The sequence below is a fragment of the Falco biarmicus genome, chromosome Z (genome assembly GCF_023638135.1).
Source record: "Falco biarmicus isolate bFalBia1 chromosome Z, bFalBia1.pri, whole genome shotgun sequence".
NCBI classification, from domain to species: Eukaryota; Metazoa; Chordata; class Aves; order Falconiformes; family Falconidae; genus Falco; species Falco biarmicus.
This window is the reverse complement of record NC_079311.1, coordinates 50,469,459-50,491,943: the sequence shown is the minus strand read 5'-3', so window position 1 is coordinate 50,491,943 and position 22,485 is coordinate 50,469,459. Positions and strand designations below refer to the sequence as shown.

The 22,485-nt window shown below is 37.5% G+C and overlaps 1 protein-coding gene across 1 annotated transcript in view; it reads right to left on the bottom strand.

Moving 5' to 3' along the window:
• The window catches only part of BNC2 (basonuclin 2), a 232,751-nt gene that overhangs the window by 106,295 nt on the left and 103,971 nt on the right, over positions 1–22,485 (bottom strand). Inside the window, exon 2 of the mRNA XM_056325756.1 lies at positions 8,448–8,550. Coding sequence (XP_056181731.1) covers positions 8,448–8,550 — 103 coding nt within the window. The remainder of the gene's footprint in view (positions 1–8,447; positions 8,551–22,485) is intronic.

The window sequence follows — 22,485 nt, the reverse complement described above, 5'->3', positions numbered from 1 at the left end:
TGGAGCCCCTGGATGGACCCCTGACCTGGCTCATTCCCTTGTCATGCCTGAGGTTGTCAACGGACCCAGTTACTAGCACCTGGTTCTGTCTGCCCCGATCAGACCTCAAGGAACTGTGCCCATGTTACATGCATGGCTAGTGCTGGAGTTGCGCTTGACTGCTGGCTCAGACTTCTTTGCTAGGCAGCTCCACTTTTGCCGCTCCTTGAAACAGAGATAGATGGTGTCATTGCTGAAACATAAAAGTTATAGTGGAAGCCACTAAATTAACGTATCTTTTTCTATTACCTAGTCATTCATCCTCAGTCTTCCCTATCTCTTGTCTCCAAAGCCACATGCCTCCTTCCTATCAGCCATTAACACCTTCTCAAAAATATTTTCTCCCTTAATAACGGTGAGATAGGAGTTAATATGTGTCTTAATGGTCCTAATACCATCTGGTTGACATATTATACAGAGTGAGACAGAAGCACATTTGGGAGTCCTGAATTGTGGTCTGGATCTGGAGGATTTCCATCTTAATCCAAATGCACCTTGAATTTCACTGTGATCCACAGTTTCACAGGTTGGAAGGGATTTCTGTAGACTGATGCAGCCTTCTACTGAAAGCAGGACCTCAGATTAGGTTATCTCTGGCCCTGTGAAGCTGAGTCTTTGATATTTATAGTGGGGGAAATTCCACCACTTCTCTAGGCATCCTATCTTTTATGCAGCTTTGAAAACTAATGAAAATACAGCAGGCACTGCTCACCTGTTAACATCATTCTGTTTGGATGGAGTACTGCATTGTAGAGGCATCTCACAAAGGCAAGTTTCAGTCTGGGGTATAACTCTGGTTCAAGACTATGAAATGCTCTCCCACGTTTGCTAAATCAACTCACTTTTCCCAGGAAAGCCTGCTGACTTAGAGCTGTTGACAGCTGAAGATGTTCAGACCCTGGGAAGACTGGTTCATACAGCTAGTTGTACCATTCATAAAGATCAATTTTTCCAACCCCAGTTCATGTACTGTGACCATTTCACAAAGCTCTTGTTAAATATACTTCAGAAAAAATGACTGTAATCAATTAGAATATAATTAGAGATGTCTTTGAGACTCATGTTATACATTTCTTGTATTATCTTTTCTATTTCTAAAATCCAGATGGAAATGGTATAATAAAGTAGCACTATTGTCTGCTAAATTAATCTGGGGCAAGTTTCCTCATAATGCTACAGCTCAAATTTAAATTCTTCCTATTCTTCCTAGTAGGTATAAAAAAAAAAAAAAAGAGAGAGAGAGAAAGAAAAAAAGAAAAGTTTTTCCATTGAATTTCACATTTGCAAAACAGAAAGCAGAGGTAAATCTACCCATGGTATTAGCATTACTTTGTAACATCTGAAAGCAGTATGATTTTTTTATTCTTGCAGTCAAATCCCGGTTTAACCTTATGAAGCTATATGGAATGGAGCGGTAGGGTTTGTTTCATTTAGAGCTCTTTCAATTTGTGTTCTGCTTAACCTAGTGAACTCTAGTTAATTAAGATGTTCCTATAAACAATTAAGCTTCTTGTAGGATCGTTAAGAAGATATAAAAATTTATGATGTAATAAAGTGTAATAAAATGATAAAGTGGTTAGCACATCACAGCAATTTATGTGCAGCAGCATAGGTGTTAAAAGAGACAAGTAAGCAGGTACTGTCACCTAAACAGCCTGGAGAATTGTGGATGAATGTTGCAGAAGTCCATCATTGCTGCTCCAGAAACACGTTGGTAATTTGCACTCTCAGGTCCCACAGAATTTATCCTGCTCATCTGGGAATCAAGAAGCAAGCACAGTTTTGCTCCTGCCTGAAGCTTTGCCTTGTAGTGAACTTCTTAGCACCACACTTAAGGGGGCAAGATCAAATAGTTTCACTACTACCTTACAAAAAACCAGCCTCTACTATGTCTGGGAAGAAGAATTCCAAGTGCTAATTAAAAAATCATTGGTTTTATTGCTTTTGCACATAGCAAGTCTATTTTTTTCCTTACTGGATTGTCTCCTTAAAAAGAGAGGGTAAGACATAATTTTCGAAGACATCTCCTAAGATTTTATCCTATGGTATTGAGTGGTCTACATGGGACAATGCCTTCTCTGTAAAATGTAAATTCAGTAATGATGGGCACCAAACAACATCGTCCGCTTTTGAAATACCTTTATTCTAAACCTCTCTGGGCATTTTATAGTTAGTCAAGGGAGATCATAGCTATAAAAGTGGCCTTAGATGTATTTCAGAGTTGCCAATGAGTATCTGGTGGTATTAATCCCAGTTCTGTAAGAGTATGAAGTGCAATTAGTAAATCAGAATTTTTTTCAGGCAGTAAAACGTTCACAATGAGAAAAGGCTTCACTGAGATGTTAATATAGCCCAGCACAGCAGAAAAGGGCACTTCAGAAAGGGTCACAGTCTGTTTAGGGCTTACCAGGCACTGGAGCAGCCCTTAGCTGACTCCTTAATGTCTGGTCAGGGATAATCTCACCTGACCACATCCAAGGACACTGGCATATTCAAACCCAGGGCTGTGAGCCACTAAAGCTGGGGACAGGGAGAACGGTCTAACCTCTTCCTGATTGCCTTAAAATGTCCTGGGGGTGGCCAGGAAGGAAAAAATAGAAATTTAATCTGAATGGACCCCCAGGGAAATCCAAGGAGGTGTGAGTGTGAACATATGTAAATTAGAGCCTGTGGTTTATCCCCAGGGAAAACCTTACTTAGCACCTGAGGATGTCAAATTTGCATGAGGACTAAACCCTTGACCATATGGTAATGTATGTACCATCTGAATACAAGGATGGAAAAGGAAGGCTTTTTATTTGATCTTGGGGCAACTAAGCATTATTTCCTTTCTGTCACTTGTGTCTTATAAACCTTTAAACCAGTATTATTTGTCTTGGATGCCCTAATACTTGGATATTCTCATTTGCTTTTACCTCAGCTTGACTTGCATTAACGATGATCTCAGAGTAACACAAAGCAAACAGTACATCACATCATTCCTACCAGTGTGGCAGGCTTTAAACCGAAATACTGGGTTAGAGTACCCACAAGATAACATAGTGCATCCTCGCTGTGCTGCATTGGCCACTTTGGGAATTGCTGCTGAAGGGAAGCAAAAAGGAATGGAATAGGCATAAGGGGAGGCTTAAAAAAATGTTTACCAGCAATGAATGTTAATCAGGCAAGGCTCCTGGAAGCAACTGAGTAATGAAAATATGCCTTAGCCTTCAGGGTCAAAATGAAGTTACAATAGATGGATTAAAAATACTTTGTCAGTAAAAAACAAGAAAAGCCAGACTAAATGTAAAAACAGTTTTACTTTAAAAGTCATGAAGAACTAGCCTTGTTATCAATGAATTGTAGATAATTACTTTGCTAAAAATCTCTATGTAACTAAAAAAAGAATCAAATCTATGACGTTCTCAAGTAATTTGAAAGCATTTTAAAGAATTAAATAAACTGAATAAAAGGAAACAGGTATGTTCAGTATGCTAAAATTCTATTTTTTATATCCTAAGGAACAATACAAAAATAAACTAATTAATTTGGGTTTTTTTACTATTATTATAGTAACCTATAACAATAGGATTAAATTTCTTCTCTCAGTTTTTAGTATTTATTCTCTACTATCTCTGTTTTAAAGTAAAAAACAACATGGCAGTTCTGCCAGCTTTTAGAGAAACACTGAGATCTGTGACATGTTTTCATTTTCTGTTGTTTTGTTTTATTTTGTTAGAAATTATCTTTGACTTTGCAAACCTGAATTTCTTTCACTTAATAGCTTTGGACTGAGACAAATATAGGAACCCTGCTGATTTTATTTCAACATAGCACTCCTCTTCCTTCCCCTCATTCCTGTGCAGCTCACATTTAAAATTCAAACCTTCTTCCTGGACCAAGCCCTTCCAGCAAATCCAGGGTAAGGGAAAGATGCAATTTCTAAAATTTCCACAGCACCTTCTGTTTCTTTTCTTTATTTATTTACACCTATCTTCCTTTTGTTCTCACTGCATGATTCTTTTACCTGAAGATTTCATGAACTACCATATAGAAATTCAGAAAACTGAACCATTCTGAATGGAGAAGTCACAGTCATATCATGCATCTGACTTCATGATGGAGAATTCTCCATTTTCTAGTGGAGGTTGTTGTTTTCATTGTTAGTTTCATAGCAAGCTAGTACATGCATTGTATAAATACTGGCAGAAGAAAAATTCCTTCGTAAGGTGAAACTGTAACCCACATGGCATGTCTTTGAGCATGAGTACTTACTGGATGACAGCTTTTAAACTGGAAAAGAAAAATGGGTTTGCCCTATGTGCCAAAATCTACTAGTTAATGTTGTTTTCATTAAAACTGAAAGGAACTTAATCTCAAAGTTACTAGAGAAAAAGCCTAGCTAAGTCTTGGACTGGAGATGGGGCTGTATGTGGCCTCACTGTACGTCAGAGAGGTACTAAAGTCTCTGTGAATAAATATCTCAGCCCTGAGCTGCACTGATTGGCATGATGCAGATGAAAAGACATCAAAGACCACTAGAGGAATCAGCTTCCTCTGAGAGAAAAAAAAGAAGGAACACAGCAAAAATGTTCACAGGATACTTAATTTCCTACAGTAGATAGGACAGCGTGAAATTCAGCTAGTCTAAGAATGCACGTGGTATACCAAAAACATCTGGAAAAGATGCTGTTGTCTGATAGAGCTTTACCAGTGATCAGATTGAGGGCAAGACAGAGAACTAGTATTTTTGATTTTCTGACTCTCTTTGAAACATGGTGACAATGACTTCAAACTTAGTCCTATTATTATACTGTGCATTTTTAAAATCTCCGCAAAGTCTGAGATACTGAAACTAAAATAAATAAAATGAATGTCATAAATACTAGCTTTAGTCCACTATGACATACATCACCTTGGCACGACTTTTTATAGCAAAACAGTTATGAGAGAGGGTAGGCTGTATTTCCCATTGATACTGCATTGGGTCTTCTGCTCTGTTGGACTAGGTATAATAGGAGCATTTCTGCTAGCAGTATGGTAGTTGTTATTCTGACATGAATGACAAGCATACAAAGCAAAATGCAGTCAATGAAATAATCTTTTTACTGCAGACTTGCTTTATTTCTTTCCTCATGGGCTAAGATACTTCTCTTAGGGGAAGTGGGTGGCAAATATTTCTAATAAAGTTTGAGTAAGCGATTTTTGTGCTAAAGCTAGTAAAATGTCATTACTATCTTCATAGTATAGTATGTTACTTTTAAGACAAAAAAAATAGCAGAAGAAACCAATTCAAGAACTCAAGGAATTCTTAATTTTGTGTAGTCATCTTACTCCTATTTTATTTAAAAGCCACAAAATGTCATAATTCTCCTTTAAAAATTAGACTATTAAGATTTTAATAAGATTGTATTTTTCACCATATGGACTATACAAAGTATCTTAACCATAAAAAAAAATAGAAGGAAAAACATCTAACTGCTATCTGATTGCATGCTTGAGGCCTAGGAAATGGCTTATCCAATTTAAACCATTTATTTTTGTTTTAAAAAATAAATTCCCACCAAAGCTGACAATATAAAAGCCAGACTTCAGCTGCAAACAAATCGAAACAGTCTAGTTATCCAAATCCCTTAAAATAGCAGAGATTCACACCAGCAATAACCCATTCTCCATTATGCACAGCAGTACTAGAGAGCACTGGTATGGTCTACACAGCTTTTGGCTTCAGCCTTAAAAACACTGATGGCAGGACTACCACTGCAGCACAGGGGTGCAGGGTCAAAACTTGATAAGCTGCACTTTTGCCAACAGAAGCATTATCTTGCCACAGAAGAACTTCTCTGATGAATCTGTTCATATATTGACAATCCTACTTTGGCAACTCCAGACAGAAGAAACTGAACTTGTAGGAAACCTTTCCTTCCAAGCAATGTGTGCAGCCCATTTTAGGAGAGCAGAGAAAAAAATGAGAAGTAATGGAAGCAGAAAAACCAGAAAATAGGCCAGCATTTGCTAAATGCAGTAATACTGTGGTGGCTGAATGCCCTTTCCTCCTCACTCCAAGAATTCAAACATTTTAAATGGCTGTTATTAACATGAATTAACTCTGTACAGATTAGTCAAATACAGCATGAGAAGACTGCAGTTCTAAGCTATTTTTGATCTGTTCAGTTAATTATGATTCTAGGTTATCAGAACTGAGTAAGCACTGTACTTCCTGTTGGAAACACCTATTCTTTGATAATTACATTCAGTAAAGCACTACATCATGTGTCAAGTAGCTGAGTTGAAATTCATTAATAAAAATCAGAAGGAAACCCTTTAATTAAAGCAGCAGAAAATACTATTTGCATTCAAGGAACAATTTCTAAAAGTACCATGGTAACGGTTTAAAGAAAATCACTTCTGAACAGCAACCTGATTCAGTCATTTTGAAATCCAGGTGCTATAGTGCAATGAATTGATCTGTCTCCTGAATGCTGCCGTCAAAATCCTGGAACACATCTAAGATCAAGAATTGAAGCAGATGCATCATAGTCTCCAGGAAGTAATTTATAAGGCTATGCTTTAAGTATGTATATGAAACATATATCTGACTTGTCTTGCTTTGCCATAAAATGTAAATACGCCAGATGAATGTACACAAAGTGTACTAAAAAAATAAAAAAAAAATAAATCAGAGCATTCTTTGCTTGGTGCAGTAGTAAAACAAACACTTTCTAATAATATATAGCTGTATTAAGTTTTCTATTTGGAATGTTAAGCACTGAGGTATGGGAGCAGGTGGTGTAACCCTAACCTCACACTCACTTTTCAGCTTTCTGGATTTGTAAAACAGAGACATTTCTATTATACATTCTGTGGTACTCTCAGATTATTTCCATATATTCTGATTTCGAATTCAACCATCTCACAGGGAAGAATTTATCAGGAAATCTGATTACACTTTTCTAAGATGTACCTGTTAAAAAGAAAATGCGGGATGCCCATATGCCAGAATCTAAGTGCTACACTCCAAATTTCTATTCCTCAACCTGGAAAATAGCTAGGTAAGTCTTCCCTACCTGTGGATCAGCAAAACCTCAGGTGCTGATTCTACAGGAAGTCTGAAGCATGCCTGAAGTATACAAATTTTGTGAGATTTAGCGATCCTTCCAAGAAATGTAAGTCTGGTTATACTGTGACTGAAGATATCTTTCTGGGAAATAAGCGGAGCAAAAATAAGTTGTGTCCCTAGAGAATCTAGTATATAATAAATCTGCAACCAGCTACCAGACTGGCATTGTTAGTGTATTTCTAGGCAGGCTATATATTACTATGCAGTGACAGAGGACTGCATGGTACCTGCATTCCTGCTTTCCTTTGCATGTATGTGAATGTTTGAAAACCTCCTCTGGCAGTCTGCACTGTTGAATTTGTTGAAGCATTCACACTTGCCAGATGTCAGCATACTCAGGCACAAATACACGCAGACATGAACTAAATAAATAGAGATCAAGTGCATCTTAGGAGGGAAGTACTAAGCTTCCACCCCAGGCCTCATCAAAATATAACAGAATTTATAGAATATAACCCCCTGAATATCTGGGGGGGGGCGGGTGAAGACTGTGCCAACAGCCTAGTTCATGGGAAGAAATCTCCAACACTAAATTCTTCTGCAAACATACTAATCTTTGTCTTTTTCCTAACCCACCGACCCACCCTCCTTTTTTTCTTTTCATTAAACCATTTTAGGAATCCTCCTTTTTTGCTTTCAGTTACGTATACAGCTCCTTCTTTCTCTCTCATGCATAGCTTAACAATATTGTCAAGTAAAAAACAACCAACCACCAAACACAAAAACCAGTAAAGGATAAGTAAAATGAAAGGTCTTAAGTGTATTTTGATGCCTTTATATAGGATCTGGGCATTCTAATCCCTTATTTCTTTCTTTAGCTACTTAAACATGGGAAGAGAAGTTCAACTCACAGATTGTATATGCACACTTTTGTTGAGTCATGTAGGATACAATCATTTCATTCTGACATCCAAGCCCCGACAGTATGACATTGATACTTTTGCATTTCCATTCAGCTCAGTGACTTACTGGCTGACACTCCTTTGCAATACAAGTTCTGCTGTGCAACCATACTATAAACTTTCTGCATTTTCTAGAGACTAGAATATTTTTTTGAGCTGTACACAAGCTGTTGAACTCCAGTGGCCCTTGATGCTATTGCCAGAATAATAGACTCTTGCTTTTTTACCCTAGAAATTTCTGAAATAAAAGCATGTGCATACACACACATGCACAAACCTAGAGTGCACACACATGCATGTACAAATAGATATCACTACTGTCTATATCACTTCAGCTTTTATTATTTAAAAATACTGTGAAAGATGGACAGAATAGAGAAGACAAGCCCAGAACTGACATTTCTTACCATGTGCCACCCAGCCATGTTTACACTGATCACAGGTTCTCAGGTTAATCTTCCCTGGCTGAAAACATTCACATGTGCAATTTACCAGTGTACAGCGGATGGCCTGGAAAAAGAAACAAAAAACAAATATTAATGTTTTTCTTCCTTCTTGTACAAATTTGTTGTGAAGGCTAGAAGGGTATTAACTGTACAGCAAAAACCAGCCTTCTAACATTCAAAGCATTGCTCATTCTTTTAAGTAGAGATTACTTTTCTTTCAAAAACATACAGCAGTATCCCTGAGCAATGACAACCAAAATGCTTATTCAATAATAACATAATCTGTTGTCCCACGGAGATGAATACATTCCTAAAGTCTTTAAAAGAATTGTTCTATTTCCTTTAGGAGAGGGGATAAAAAAAAAAAAAAAAAGTGGCAGGATGAGGATTCTGTAGGTGTTCCACAAATTTTTTTGTTTTGCATCAACTGCCTGAAGGAAAAAGTTACTAGTGATGTTTTATCATAGCAGCATATCAGCTTGATTAAAACCAAGAGTAAAATGAGGAAACAAAAAACATGCAAAAAGAAAAACTACAGATCTCTTTACCCTTCCCCCATTATATCCAAAGGTTATTCTCATTTTCTTTTTGGGGATCACTTAAGATATAGCTCCACTACAAAAAGGAATCATGTATTTGATGTGTTCCCAAAATAGGATAAAGTGATCAAGGTGCAAGAATAGCACTGGTTCACAAAACATCCTGTAAGTTTCCTTTGCACCCATCACTTTCTCCAACATCTAGGCATAGCCCTCTACCTCTTAGCTCTCCCTATTTGCAAACACGTAAAAGATGAAACTATTTCAAAGCAGCAATGCTAAAACTCCAGTCCCGTGCAGCAATCTAAAATTTGCTTAAATAATACATCTTATTAATAGCTCATCCCCCTTTTTAAAATTATTTCAGAAATTACACAGGTTTACTTTGACAGGGGCTATCTACATCCCTAGAAAAGTGAATATAAATTGAATGAGACTCTCTTTAATGTGTAACAGACATATGTTTTTAAATAGTGTAGAAGATGACCTGTGCACTTCAAACTGCTACTAATAAATTTATGGCATGCATTTAGATGTAATTTGCATGAAGATTTCTGAGACAGAGAGTCTTATTCTGATCATTCACAAATTAACAATCTACTGTAACTACCAGAGCTGCCAGGAAAAGATACCTCTATAGATTTAGATGCAATCAATGATTACTTGGGGGCTAAGGTGGGGGAAGGGTGCTTGTTACCTATGGCCACTGAGATACTGAAGCATTACGAAGGCTCTTGCCTTTTCCAAACAGCTAACACACAGGCACACAGACACAGAGAGACACAGACACACAGACAGACACAGCCTCAGACTCTCTCCCACTCCTCACCCTTCCCTACCAGAAAAAAAAAATTACCTTAACTATATTGACTTAAAGAAAATCACACCCAACTCTAGCTTGGCCAAGCTAAACTCCTTGGCTGCTGACAATGAAAAAGGTTCAGAGTTATTTTAAATGCTTTATCTCTTTACTTATTTATCTGCATCAGACAGCAATTTAAAGCCATGCATAGTTCAGGGATCCACTTAAAATCTGTATTTCTCTGACATATTTCTGGCACAACAGTCCTTTCTCCCTCCTATCCTGTCTGCTCTTTTACTATCTTTTACAATCAAAAACCTAGTGGGGAAAAGAAATACCCTGCTTTATTATGCCTGACACTTCAGGGCCTCAGTCCCAATGTCACCTGTCCAATTACTCATTAGCTAGGTTATAAAACACTGCTGTATGTATGTGTGATTAAAAGAATTAGTAATATGAAATATAAGGGTACCAAAAGAAGTGCTGACTGTGCAAGAATAATATATGTGTTTGTGGGTTATGAGAAAAAAATTCTCCTGAAAGGTCCTGTTTCATGTTCAATAGTTTATTGACTCAGTAATATATCAGGTCTCCACTGGTCAGTAATGGTGTTCCTTCTCTAATATGTTCATTAATTAATGAACTCAGTAATTAATTGTACTGCAAGAAGAAGGACTTACAAAATGGTATTCTTATTTTACCATAAAAGGTTTTCTCACGTTCACCACCTTTTTAAAATTTCTGTACCAATGTGACACACACTTATTGTATTTGATGTTATTTTGTCTTGTTCACGTGTCACTTACAGTATGTATAATAGGAGTAATATAGTGTATGTACACATACTAGATCAAACTGTGTCATCTGGCAGAGTTGCTTTATTAAGGCTCATCAGCATTTCCATTAGAACCCTACCTATTTTTGGCCTAGAGGTTAACAGGTTGCCTGTAAAAATTGGATTCAGCTTGAACCTGAAATACAATGTTTCAGCCTGAGAGTGAGTTTTATTACACACATTCAAAAATGATCCATTTAGCCATTATAAATTATAAGATGGGGGGGGGGGGCAAGTTTTGAGGTTTCATGTTTCTTTCCTCTTCCCTGAGTTAAAGAGTGTCTTGGTAGTGTAAAGAGTTGAAGGAGATTAACTAGTTAGTAAGATTTCTATCCTTAATACATAGCCCCCCCCCCCCCCCCCCCCAAATTACACAATCTTTTCAGAAACGTGAAAATGTCAGCTTGACCATCAAATAACTAAATCTGAAAGGTCTTCAAAAAGAGCTATGCATTTTTATAAACTAATACGGATTGGCCTGACCAACTCCAAGTAGCATGGCCAAAACATTCAGCCTGGCCTTACCTGGCCACTTCTGCAAAAGGTGTGTTGATGCCAGGTTGTAATCTGGTTTTTGTTGTTTTCCATCCCATCACCAAGACTCCCGTATTTCTGAGTGTTGAGAATGACCCCTCAAGCTGCAGGATGCCCATTTGGGACTGGAAAAATTCATATGCTTCTTCACATTGGCACGATCTTGGGCAAATTACTATATTAGCCCGATGCCTACATTCCTTAAACAGTAACTACATACAACGATAGTAAAGTGTTGTTGTCTTGTCACAATATATACAACATAAATTGTGAGTCACTCAGCAGTGATGGAGGCTATTGAAAATCACAAGCAGAATTTAGTCATTATTTCAAAGATTATTTTTCACTTTACTTAGTCCAGAATCATGGTAACTACCTCAGATCACTAACATCCAACATGAAACCAACATAACTTGGTGGAGAGAAGGTTCAAGATGCCACAAATAGTGTGTATTCCTATATATATGGATGGAATATAAACATTCATTAACATGAAAGAAAGCATTGTCTTTAAAGACCTTCACAATGCAACCGACATACATACTGAGCCTTGCAAGGATATGTATCTGAATTATTAACCGTATCTTTCTTCTGGTTTTCAATACTACTTCACTTAGACATACAATTCACTGACAGTTTGTGGAACAGTCTTGGGAATGATCCAGAATGGCAGTGGGCGATGAAAGTTCTGTAGATTCACTTAAGAATCCAACGCTGTAATGCAGCCTCTCCATTCCTCGGTGGCAGGACGTTAAAGGTACAGGGAAGATAAATGCACAGTAGCTGGTGTGCTTGTAGGTAGAAGTGTGGATCGGTGTAACTGTGGTTGGACATCTGTCACTGCTCAGTTTGAAAGGGTGGGGAGGGGAGTAGGGATAATACAGAGATCCTGGGTAAGTTTGCAGCAGCTAAATATTGTAGCCATTGTTCAAATCTGTTAAAAAGTAGATATAAAAAACCAAAGGTGTAGCAATGCTAAACTTTTGCCAGAAAATGCTCCTGTAATTCTGCCTTCACAATATACTGCTAAAAATTTACATAATAGGTCTCTGTGTACTACACTATTTTGTACAGAAAGAAACAGAAATTTTTCCTAAGGTTTTACTCAGAAACTCCTCTGAGAAAGATAGAAAGAAAACAGAAGGAAAGAAAAAGAAACCAGTGACCTTGCACAGTGAGAAAAACACTAAAATCTGCAAGTAACAGGCTCCCCCCTGCACCAGCTGATAGGCAAACGTGTTTGGATGACAACTTGCAGGTTAAGGTCCTCAAGTAAGCAGTGAAACGGTTAAAAGTGTCATTATGTTCCACCGTGTCAATGGTCTGCAGATAACAGAGGAGTTCTCAGACATTTTTATACAACCCTTCCACTGAGTTTCTAACACGACGTTCCTTGCATTTCTACCAAAATTAGTGGCCCTTAAGGACTTGCGGAGGAAACTGACTGGATTTCAGTAGAATCATTTAAAACAGGTTACACAACTGATTCTTTAAATCCTGAAGTAATGCTATTAAGGTTTAAAAAGAAAACACACACATACAAGAATAAATGAATGGGTTTATAACTGACACTGAAACATTCAGAAGAATCTTGCTGATTTCCTTGAGATCTTCCTATAAAGTGTAACGCAGAAAGAAGGGAACTTTGTCTAGTATTAAAGCATGTGGTCTAATACACCTATACATGTTTGTATGACTAACATTAAAAGATGTTAGACCTGACTTCTATGGCTTTCCTCTAGACCAAGGATATTAATTTAACATAGTTTGGGTGACTTAATTATATCTAACAAGTAAACATTATTCACATATTAACAGGAACAGCCTATAGCCATAATGGAAAATCAATGTCTAGCTGTTTTGCAGAGCTTCCAAGAGATAAGAAGTAATAACCTATCATGAAAGGGATCACAGTATGGGCGATGAGGAGAACACCTATAGAAGAGGTATCATTCCTCCTCTGGAGTTCTTACAGGCAACTGCAAAAGATGGAGGCAGTTTAAAATAATTCAACATTCTGGGGAGACAGATTTTGCATCTTCCTTTATTCTGAGTTTTAATAGTAAATCTAACAAAAATTCTTAATTTAACTTGTGACAAGGCTCCAAGAGTCCTGTGTGGTGAAACAGCTTCTTCCTGAAGTCCCAGCTACATCCTTCTATGCAGTGGGCAGTGTTAACAGAGACTTGCTCTTAATGTCCTTGTCCCATCTTTCTCACATACAAAAAAAGACATTTAAGAAATGTCTCCTATCAATCTACCTATGATATAGGGGATCACTGTGAACCTGAGTACATAAGAGTCAGATACACTCACTTTGCACAGAAGTTCCACCTGTCTAAAGCATCTATCACACACGTTACCCACAGAGCTCACACAATCTAAATCCACTGTTATCAACCACAGGAGCATGAGGCTTGATGATGATTCGGTCCAGTGTTCATGAAATCTTTTTAGTGAAAGTCCAAACCAGCAAACTGGTGCATACATGCAGCTCCTTACAGCTGCATTACTCTGTGTGAGTATGCACTCTGCACAAACGTATTAGTAAGAATGCCAGGGAATATAAACACACATTTATACTTAAAATTTAGATTTCTTATAATGTGGTAATTCACAAGTTCTGTGCTTTTTAGTAATAAGGGGAAGACCTTTCCATATTTAATTGACAATAACTTATCTTGTTTATGATTTTAAAAACAATAAATAGTTCTGGTGGTGTATGTCAATAAATGAAATACTTGTGTGAAATTATGGGAAGCACTGGAAAAGTAAAAGCAAAAAGCACTTTATGCAGCTTATCTCTCAACTTCAAGAAAAACCCAAACCCAACGCGTTAAATACAAACTTTTCTCTCCATTGTTAGTTTTAATTCTATATTATAACCAATACCTAATTTTGAACTCATATTTCATTGAAAGTAAAAAACACTGTCATTGGGATAATACTTTAAAGCCATACAGTAGTTGGTCTGAAGACATGATGGCACATCAAAATGAAGTTAACAAGCAAAAGGTTGATGAGAAACAGAGATCCACTGTTCTGTTGCTGTATGTTGACTCATGACAAAAAAGAAATGAAGCAGCAGACAACAGCTAAAGTCCTGCAAGTGTTCCAGCAGGTCTCCTCTGTCATTAAGTTTTACTTACTTTTTCTTGGTTATAAAGCGAAGAAGATAAAAACTGTCTATATAAATTGACACTATTACTCTGCACAGGTTTGTACCATACTACAGTTTTAGGTTGGGGTTTTTTTTTCTTTCTTTTCCAGAGTGCATATTATATGCTCTGCAAGCAGCTTTTAGAAAATCTGCCGCTTCCTTACTTCTTCAGGAATCCAAATACTTTTTTTTTCTCTCTGGTCAATTAAGTATTTCTTTAAAGACCACAGCAAAAATTCTGCTGTGTAAATGGTGAGGAGATCCCAGTGAAATTATACTATTTTTAATAGCTAGCAGATCAGCAGTACAACAGAGTGTGTTTTAAATTAATACCAAAAGGAGGTCCATTTGCATATGGACATTTAAGAAATGCACAATGTGACCTGCCTATAGTAAACTTGGTATTATAAGGATTGTGGTTTAACCCCCACCAGCAATTAAGGCCCACACAGCCACTCCCTCACTCCTGCCTGATGGGATGGGTGAGAGAAACAGAAGGGTAAAAGTAAGAAGACTCACAGGTTGAGATAAAGACATTCAAACAAGGAAAGCAAAAGCCGTGCATGCAAGCAAAGCAAAACAAGGAATTCATTCACTACTTTCCATTGGCAGGCAGGTGCTCAGCCATCTCCCGGAAAGCTGGTATCCATCGTGTTAATGGTGACTTGGGAAGATGAACATCAGCACTCCAAATGTCCCACCCTTCCTTCTTTTTCCCCCAGCTTTTATTGCTGAGCATTATGTCATAACATCATATGGTATGGAATGTCCCTTTGGTCAGTTGGGGCCAGCTGTCCCAGCTGTGTCCCCTCTACAGCTCCTGTCCCAGCTGTGTCCCCTCTACAGCTCCTTGTGCATCCCCAGCTCCTTGCTGGCAAAGTGAAATGAAGAGCAGAAAAGGCCTGGGCACTGGGTAAGCCCTGCTCAGCAGTAACGACAACATCTCTGCATCGTCAACACTGTTTTCAGCACAAATCCAAAATATAGCCCAATACCAGCTACTGTGAAGTAGGGTAACTCTACCGCAGCCAAAACCAGGACAGGAATTTTTTGTAATTTATAGACAGCCATACCTAAATGAGAAGATCACCAAAGCTTGGATGTGGACAATAAAAAATCTGCAGTGTTTCACTCTGGGCTAGACTTTAGGACAGCCTTTTATATTTGAGACCACAAGCTTGTGTCCTTATTGAACTGCTCACACATTTGACAAGACAGAAAAACAACTACAGATATTGTGGGCCACCAAACAGATTCATAATTCATTGTTGGGAGATAATTGCGCCTACAATGTTATAAGGCAATCACTGAGTCAGAGCTTGGGTACACTTCACTAATCATTTCAGCCTGTGAGCATGAAAAAAAACCAAGAAAATTTTGTTGTTTTTCAAGAACAAGAATGGTACAGTCCCTGCCTGCGCAAGCCACCTCGCTCCTTTGCAGTTGTCTATAGCTTCACTCTGTGCTTCAGAATGTTTAATTGCTGAACCTGTACTAGTTTGGATTACAGAAAAATCACAGTGCATGCATGAGATTGTAAACTTCATTTCAAAAGAAAAAACTCCTTCCCAAGAAAACTCACCCAGAAAATGTAAAAAAAAAACCTCCAATAAAATTAGGAAAGAATAGACAGAAATAACTTCCTAAGTTAATTTCTAAAGAATATTTTCACTTCTAAGAAAAAAGGAAAATTTGGGTTGAAGTGCTTGCCATTCTTTCTACAGAATGAAGAGTATATGTGCAGAAGTATTTCTGTCTCTGCAGAGACCTGATGTCTCCATCTTGTAATTCTGCTACAAAAATTACAATATTTAAACTCACCTAAAATTTTTATATGGGTAATTCTGCAGCCAAAACACTGGACAGAAAGAGGCCAATGCCTCAACTGTGGCACTAGTTACTTACTTAACCACTCAATTTCTAACTGCCCGATCTATAAAAAATGGGTAATTATATTACATATCACTTTCAGATAAGACTAATGAACTGCTCACAGAACACGGTGGAGTACGAGAACAGAAAGTAAGGCAGAAGCATGAAGCATTACTGTTTCTTCTTTTGGGACAAAAGTTTTAACAGATATTTTTTAATTACACAACTTTAGGTTGGTTTGCTGTTGGTCAAGGAATAATTATAAACACAGGAATCACCTAGAGAAAATAACCTTAACTGATAAATGACCATTTTTAAGTTCAGTACCTATAGACTAATAATGCATTGCCCAAAACAAAAAATAGTGAGGGGGGATATATTTGCATTTGAATGGTCTTGACCATCCATGCAATGCAATGAGGTTTCCCGTTCAGAGATACCCAAGTATCTTCTGAGTTGTTCACTGCACTGCAGTACTTTATTAGCAATTTCACATCACACTATATTAGTGTTGTTTCTTACTTGTATTTATTTTCAGTAACACAATTGGAAAGGTACTAATATTGTTATATTTCTCTGTGGCATTCAAGAAAACAGTTGCTAATACAATATGGAGGGAAGGATGCTAACAGGAGAGAAATCTCTTAATAGCATAAAACAGCTTTTCGTGGAGTAAGGACAACCTAGCTTTCAAGTATTTTAGAAAAACATTTTCAACTCTTCTTGAAAAAGAGCTGATGAATGGGGAATAAGAAAAGAAGGAAAAAGAATAAAATGTCATTTGTAATACTGCATTTAAGTTAGGAGTCACTCTTCACTTTTACCTTAGATACTTCCAAAAGTGGAAACCTGTGGTCAAGGAATGCTACCTAGACTTTTCTAGAGAAACAAATACAATACAGAAGAGCTTTGTTATTTTCCACGAACTTTCTGTAGGCCATGTTCATCCTGATTCTACACGCTCCACTCACTGTGCTGCCAACAGGATATTCTACAATGACTGCAGGTACATTGTCACCCTGTGTTTCTATAGCATATGAAACTAGCCCGAGGTTTCTGGTCATCAAAAGCACAGTTATTTGCACCAAAAAAATTAAGACTGATTAGTGCTTCTTTGCTTAAAATTTGAAGAAAAACATACGCTTGATTTAAGAATGAGATTCCCTGTGCCTGAAAGTGTGTTAGAAAACGCAGACATTTATTCTTATAAATGAAAAACAGATTCATGTTGTGCAACCAACACTGTCAGTCACTGGAGTTCAGCCATGCACTTTGCCAAGGCAATGGCCGGTGTTGCACAGGTATCCAACAATGCAGATGGACGCACCTGCAAAAAGCCTCACATACCTCCTCCACCCATGACTCTTCTAGAGATTAACATTGCTAAGCTCCACCAAGCTCCTCACCTCAAGCAGGCACAGCTGGTTCTTTAGAGAGCACAGGAGGCAAGTTGCTTCCAAGAGTTTTACTGCCCTGCCCACCCTGGACCAATAATTTAACCTGTTCTTGTGAGACCCCACCTGGAGCAGTGTGTCCAGCTCTGGAGCAAGTCCAGAGGAGGGCTACAAAAATGATCAAAGGGATGAAGCATCTCTCCTATGAAGATAAGGCTGAGAGCTGAGATTGTTCAGCCTGGAGAAGGGGGAGAGCTTACTGTGGCCTTCCAGTACTTAAAAGGGGGCTTATAAGAAAGGTGGGGACAGACTGTTCATTTATTCAGAAATTCTCCTTCAAAAATACCACAAACACAATGCTTATTGTCTACGCTGCTCTTCAGGAAGACTTCACTTTTCAGGCTTTTCTTTAGCTTCTCAGATGTCACTGCTTTCTGGATTCTAAATTATGGGCTTTCATTTTGGCAAAAAAAATCAATGGATTTAGACTGCACTGCGTTTTAGCCAGTAAAGATGCAAATGAGTTCTATAGATATTACATGAGGAAGTTATAATGAAAGATTTTATTGTTTTGAAAGTAAGTGCAATGAATCAAAATTTATTAGAAAAGTTTGGGTATTTTCTAAAAAGAAAGTAATATTTTCTGTCACATCAAGATCAACAGTCAGTACCATGTACCATGTTTTTAAGTTATAATGTAAAGCAATAACTTCCTATTTAAATCAGTTAGAGACTCAATCCTGCACTGCTTCTTCAGTGGCCAACTCTGACTCCTATCAGCCACAAAACTAATACTGTAAGCAAGTTAGAACAAGCACACCACACAACTTTTTTTTTTTTCCTTTCCCCCCAAAATGCCAGGTTAACAGGTGAACATTTTCCTCTTCATTACATAAGGTTATTCACCAAACATCTATTTCTTTATTCATCTATCTTTTAGATTTTGCTTCTTCAACACTTCCTCAAAACAAAGCCATGGAATTTTTGCACAAAGGTTTGTATACTCTATCCCTTCATTTTATGTGTGTGAGAGAGAATTCCAGTAAGTGTGAAACAGATATAATGTTTTCCCTTAGCCAGAAAGGATCATGATTATATATATATAACTGGGGTGGGGGGTGGGGGGGTGGGGGAATGTTATTGGTTTTCTCAGAGGGATTTTCTTTTATACATAGCTTTATCCTATAATTTTGTCCCTGTTGGGCACACTGCCTAAATTTAAACACAAACAGTCAAGCACTGAAGAAACATTACCACATTTACTGTGAACAAAAACTCCCAGTTGTACAGTGAAATTTTAATACATTTCAACTTATCTCTTTTACTAATGGGGAGAGTACAAACCCTGCAGGAATTCGCTCTGCAAACTGGTAATTACAGTAGACTCACTTTTTTATAATGCATATGTATAGCCAGACACAAGAACCATAGCTGCCCTTTTGATGTAGGTTACAATAGGAATGTTGAAAAAAAATTATGAAAATCTACAGCAATTCTAAAGGAATGCCTTATTTCATGGGAAGTTGTCCTTTAGCTATACTCAAGAATACATATATACATAATACAATATCATATACATATATTTATTTGCTTTTATAAGACGAAGCACAAGCTTTATCAGTCTGTTCTTTTTATTCAAGCTGGGGTTTTTTTCCCAGTGTACAGAATAAATCTGCCTCTACTGGTACAAAGCTGGAGTTTCCATCCTAGAATATCATGTATGAACTCAGAAAAAGATTTTTGTTCTCCCAGGCCTTTTCCTCTGCACAACCTTCAAATTTAAATAGTTTTGATCTTCAAATTTATGTCTCATTAAATCATTATAACACATATTTAAAAGCACTATTTCAACTGCACAGATTTACAATATACAACGTCCAGCTCAGCTAAGATAGGACATACTGTGTCTGGCAGAAAATGTTTGAAGTGTACACAAAGCCAGATTTAATTTAATCCAAGGGGGTGTGAAAACAAAGTAAGATCTACTGCCACTATCATACACAGGGACAATATTTATCCTTGATATAATAATGACAAGACATAGTTATATGTTAACTAAAAAAAAGAACAAAGTACAAGGTAAATAAGGTCCTACAAAAAGATGCGTATTTCCAGGTCTTTTATGTTCTACACATTTTTTTAAAGCCTGTCAACCATATCACTTGATTCTGCAAATGACTGCATCCTCACTATTTACATATATTCATACTTTTCTCTTTAGAGATAGAAAAAAATCTTTTTACACAATTCAATAAATAATTAAATCATTGTGTCCTTGAAGTACTACACACAAAAAATCCTATCAGAATTCCAGTTTCTGAAGTTCCTGTGAACAGGCACATCTTCACAATTGCCAGAAAAGCAAGCGATATATCTATCAATTAATTGTAAAACTGATTTGTCAATACAATTTACACTTATCTAGCATCTCTGAGCCAAATGCTGCATATGCACCAGTCTGCAACATCCAGCTTGGCAGAAACAAGACCTGCCTGTCTCTGTTAAGGCCACTCTTGTGTGTTGTGTTGGCTGGACAGTAACATGAAACATTTGCATATTTATCTGACTATGGAGTAGCATGTTCACAGCTCAAAACTGTCACACTTCAAGTCACTAGACCCGCAGGCTTCATTCTGCAAGTAGAGAAAGTTGATATTATGAGGAAACGGTGCAAGTCAGTGTCGATCATTAATCACAATCACCAACGGTGAATCAATGGCTGAATGAAAACTGTGAACACAGTGATGAAGAAGGTCTCTCTTGTAAGACCCTGAAACATGCTTTCCATGGAGGCATTATTAGGACCCTTGAAATTTTACATGAGTTTGAAGTTTTCCTCATTGCTGGGCAGTAGCTCTCTCACAGATGTAACCCTCTTCTCAGAGATGGTTGCTTTTAGCAATTAAATTGTTTTTTCGTAAAAAAGTGAGTTGTTAATGACTGTGGAATCACTTCCCACCCCCCACTCCTGGCTAAAAGAAATCCGGTCGTGACTAAATTTTAAGAGATTCCTTCTCATTCAGAATTAGGGGGTTTGGTACAATGTGAGCTTCGGACTGAGGAAGGGGACTACAACAGGGTTACTAACAAGAGGCACTACACTTAATGCACGTATGTATGGTAAAGATTTTACTTATTCCTGTGAGAAAGTGAAATCTACAAAATGCTAGAAGGAAAAAGACTGAGAAATATGTGTGCCAGCAGGTCTACAAGCATAAACATTCCTCACAGGAACAAAATTCATTTTCACAGAATAGAAGGTAAATGCTGCATCACTTACGGCTCTGGCTGATGCAATATTTAGGATGTGCTTAGTCAGCAAGTCTCTGTTGAAAGCATATGGGAGGTAACAAACTCATCCTCTAAAATTACCTTCACCCCTGTGCATCATAATTAAGGTAACAACCTTGTCACAGTGGTTTCTTTCTCAGGGTGGGCACAGGAGTTACATAGAAGCTGAGTCTGGATTTCCTAATGCATACGCTGTACTAAAACTTCACTGGATTTCTAGATTTCAGAACCAGTGTGGACATAAACAAGAGAAAATATATTACAGACTAAGAGGCTTTTTGGGTGGAAGGCACCAGATCTAGTCACATTTCTAAATGGGAGAAACAGTATCTTCACAACGAATATGCAGCAATAGGGCTGCTTTCTTCTTCCCAAGTTACAACTTTCACTTAATTCCCAAGGATTCAGAGAAAAAGAAATTGCTCCTTTTTATGTATTGTCACATGCAAAAGTGAAAAATGCCTGTTTTTAACAATTTTTAATAAAATATTACAATACTAAGATCATTTGTAATAAATGGGTGTAAAAAGATTGTATGTGAGACAATTATGTGTAAAGGCTTCATTGAACAATAGCATTCCAGATCATTAACAGTGACCCTCATTACTTATTTTTTGACATTTTCCAATTTATAGTGCTCATTTCAGTCTGGGACTCAATTTTGGAAAGCGTACAGGACCTTCTGTACCTACACAGGTTCTGTGGTTCTTGCTGTTAAATAACTTTATTTTTCCTTATTACTCCTTATTTTTATAATGTTATGTGCAACATGGACATGGGCAGAAAATAAAGAAGATTGCTCAAAGCCCAGGTAGCTGCAGTTGAAGGAGATAGTCCTCAGTGTGACCTGCGTCAACACAATGTAAATTGCTGACAGTGAGGCTAGAATAGATTTGGTTGCCTATACACCTCCATGCTGAATACATGTGTTAGTTTTATAAAAAAAATAATGTTAATGCAAAACCTAAAAGTAAAGGATCCAGTAGCTTGCAATGTATGCCTCAAAACCTGACTTTATAGAATAAGCTCTGCTTCAAGGGAGAATAGATAACCCTAAACTGGGAGAAGTACTTCAAAACCTGTGGAGTCCAGCTGAGTATTGTGCTTGCTGGGATGACAGCTGATGTTCCCCCTGTCACTTCCTCATATCTGTCCAAGACCTTAGGCACAAGCAATTACAGATGCTGCACCAGAATGACCCTGAGCTCAGTGACAGCATCAGTGAGGGAGGAAGGCAAAGAGGGGGCACTGTTGGAGGGAGAACAGAAAGTTTCTTTCTTTGCTGTTTGTTAAACTGATGGCTGTCTGAAAATTCTCGATCTGTTTAAAATATAAGAAACAGTATGCAAGGAGAAAACAAATTTTAAGCACAAGACCTGGGAGAAGGACAACAAAGTGTAGGAAGCTTACCCCACAGTAGTGTTGTTTTTTATATATGTTACCAGTCCCACAAACTGAATTTCCTCCTGTGCTACACCTGGGTATTTATTGCTGTTAGGTAAGAAATGTTCAGTATGGCTACCATTTCTAGAGGTTTACACAATGTGCATTCATTTGTGCATGTCCTGAGAT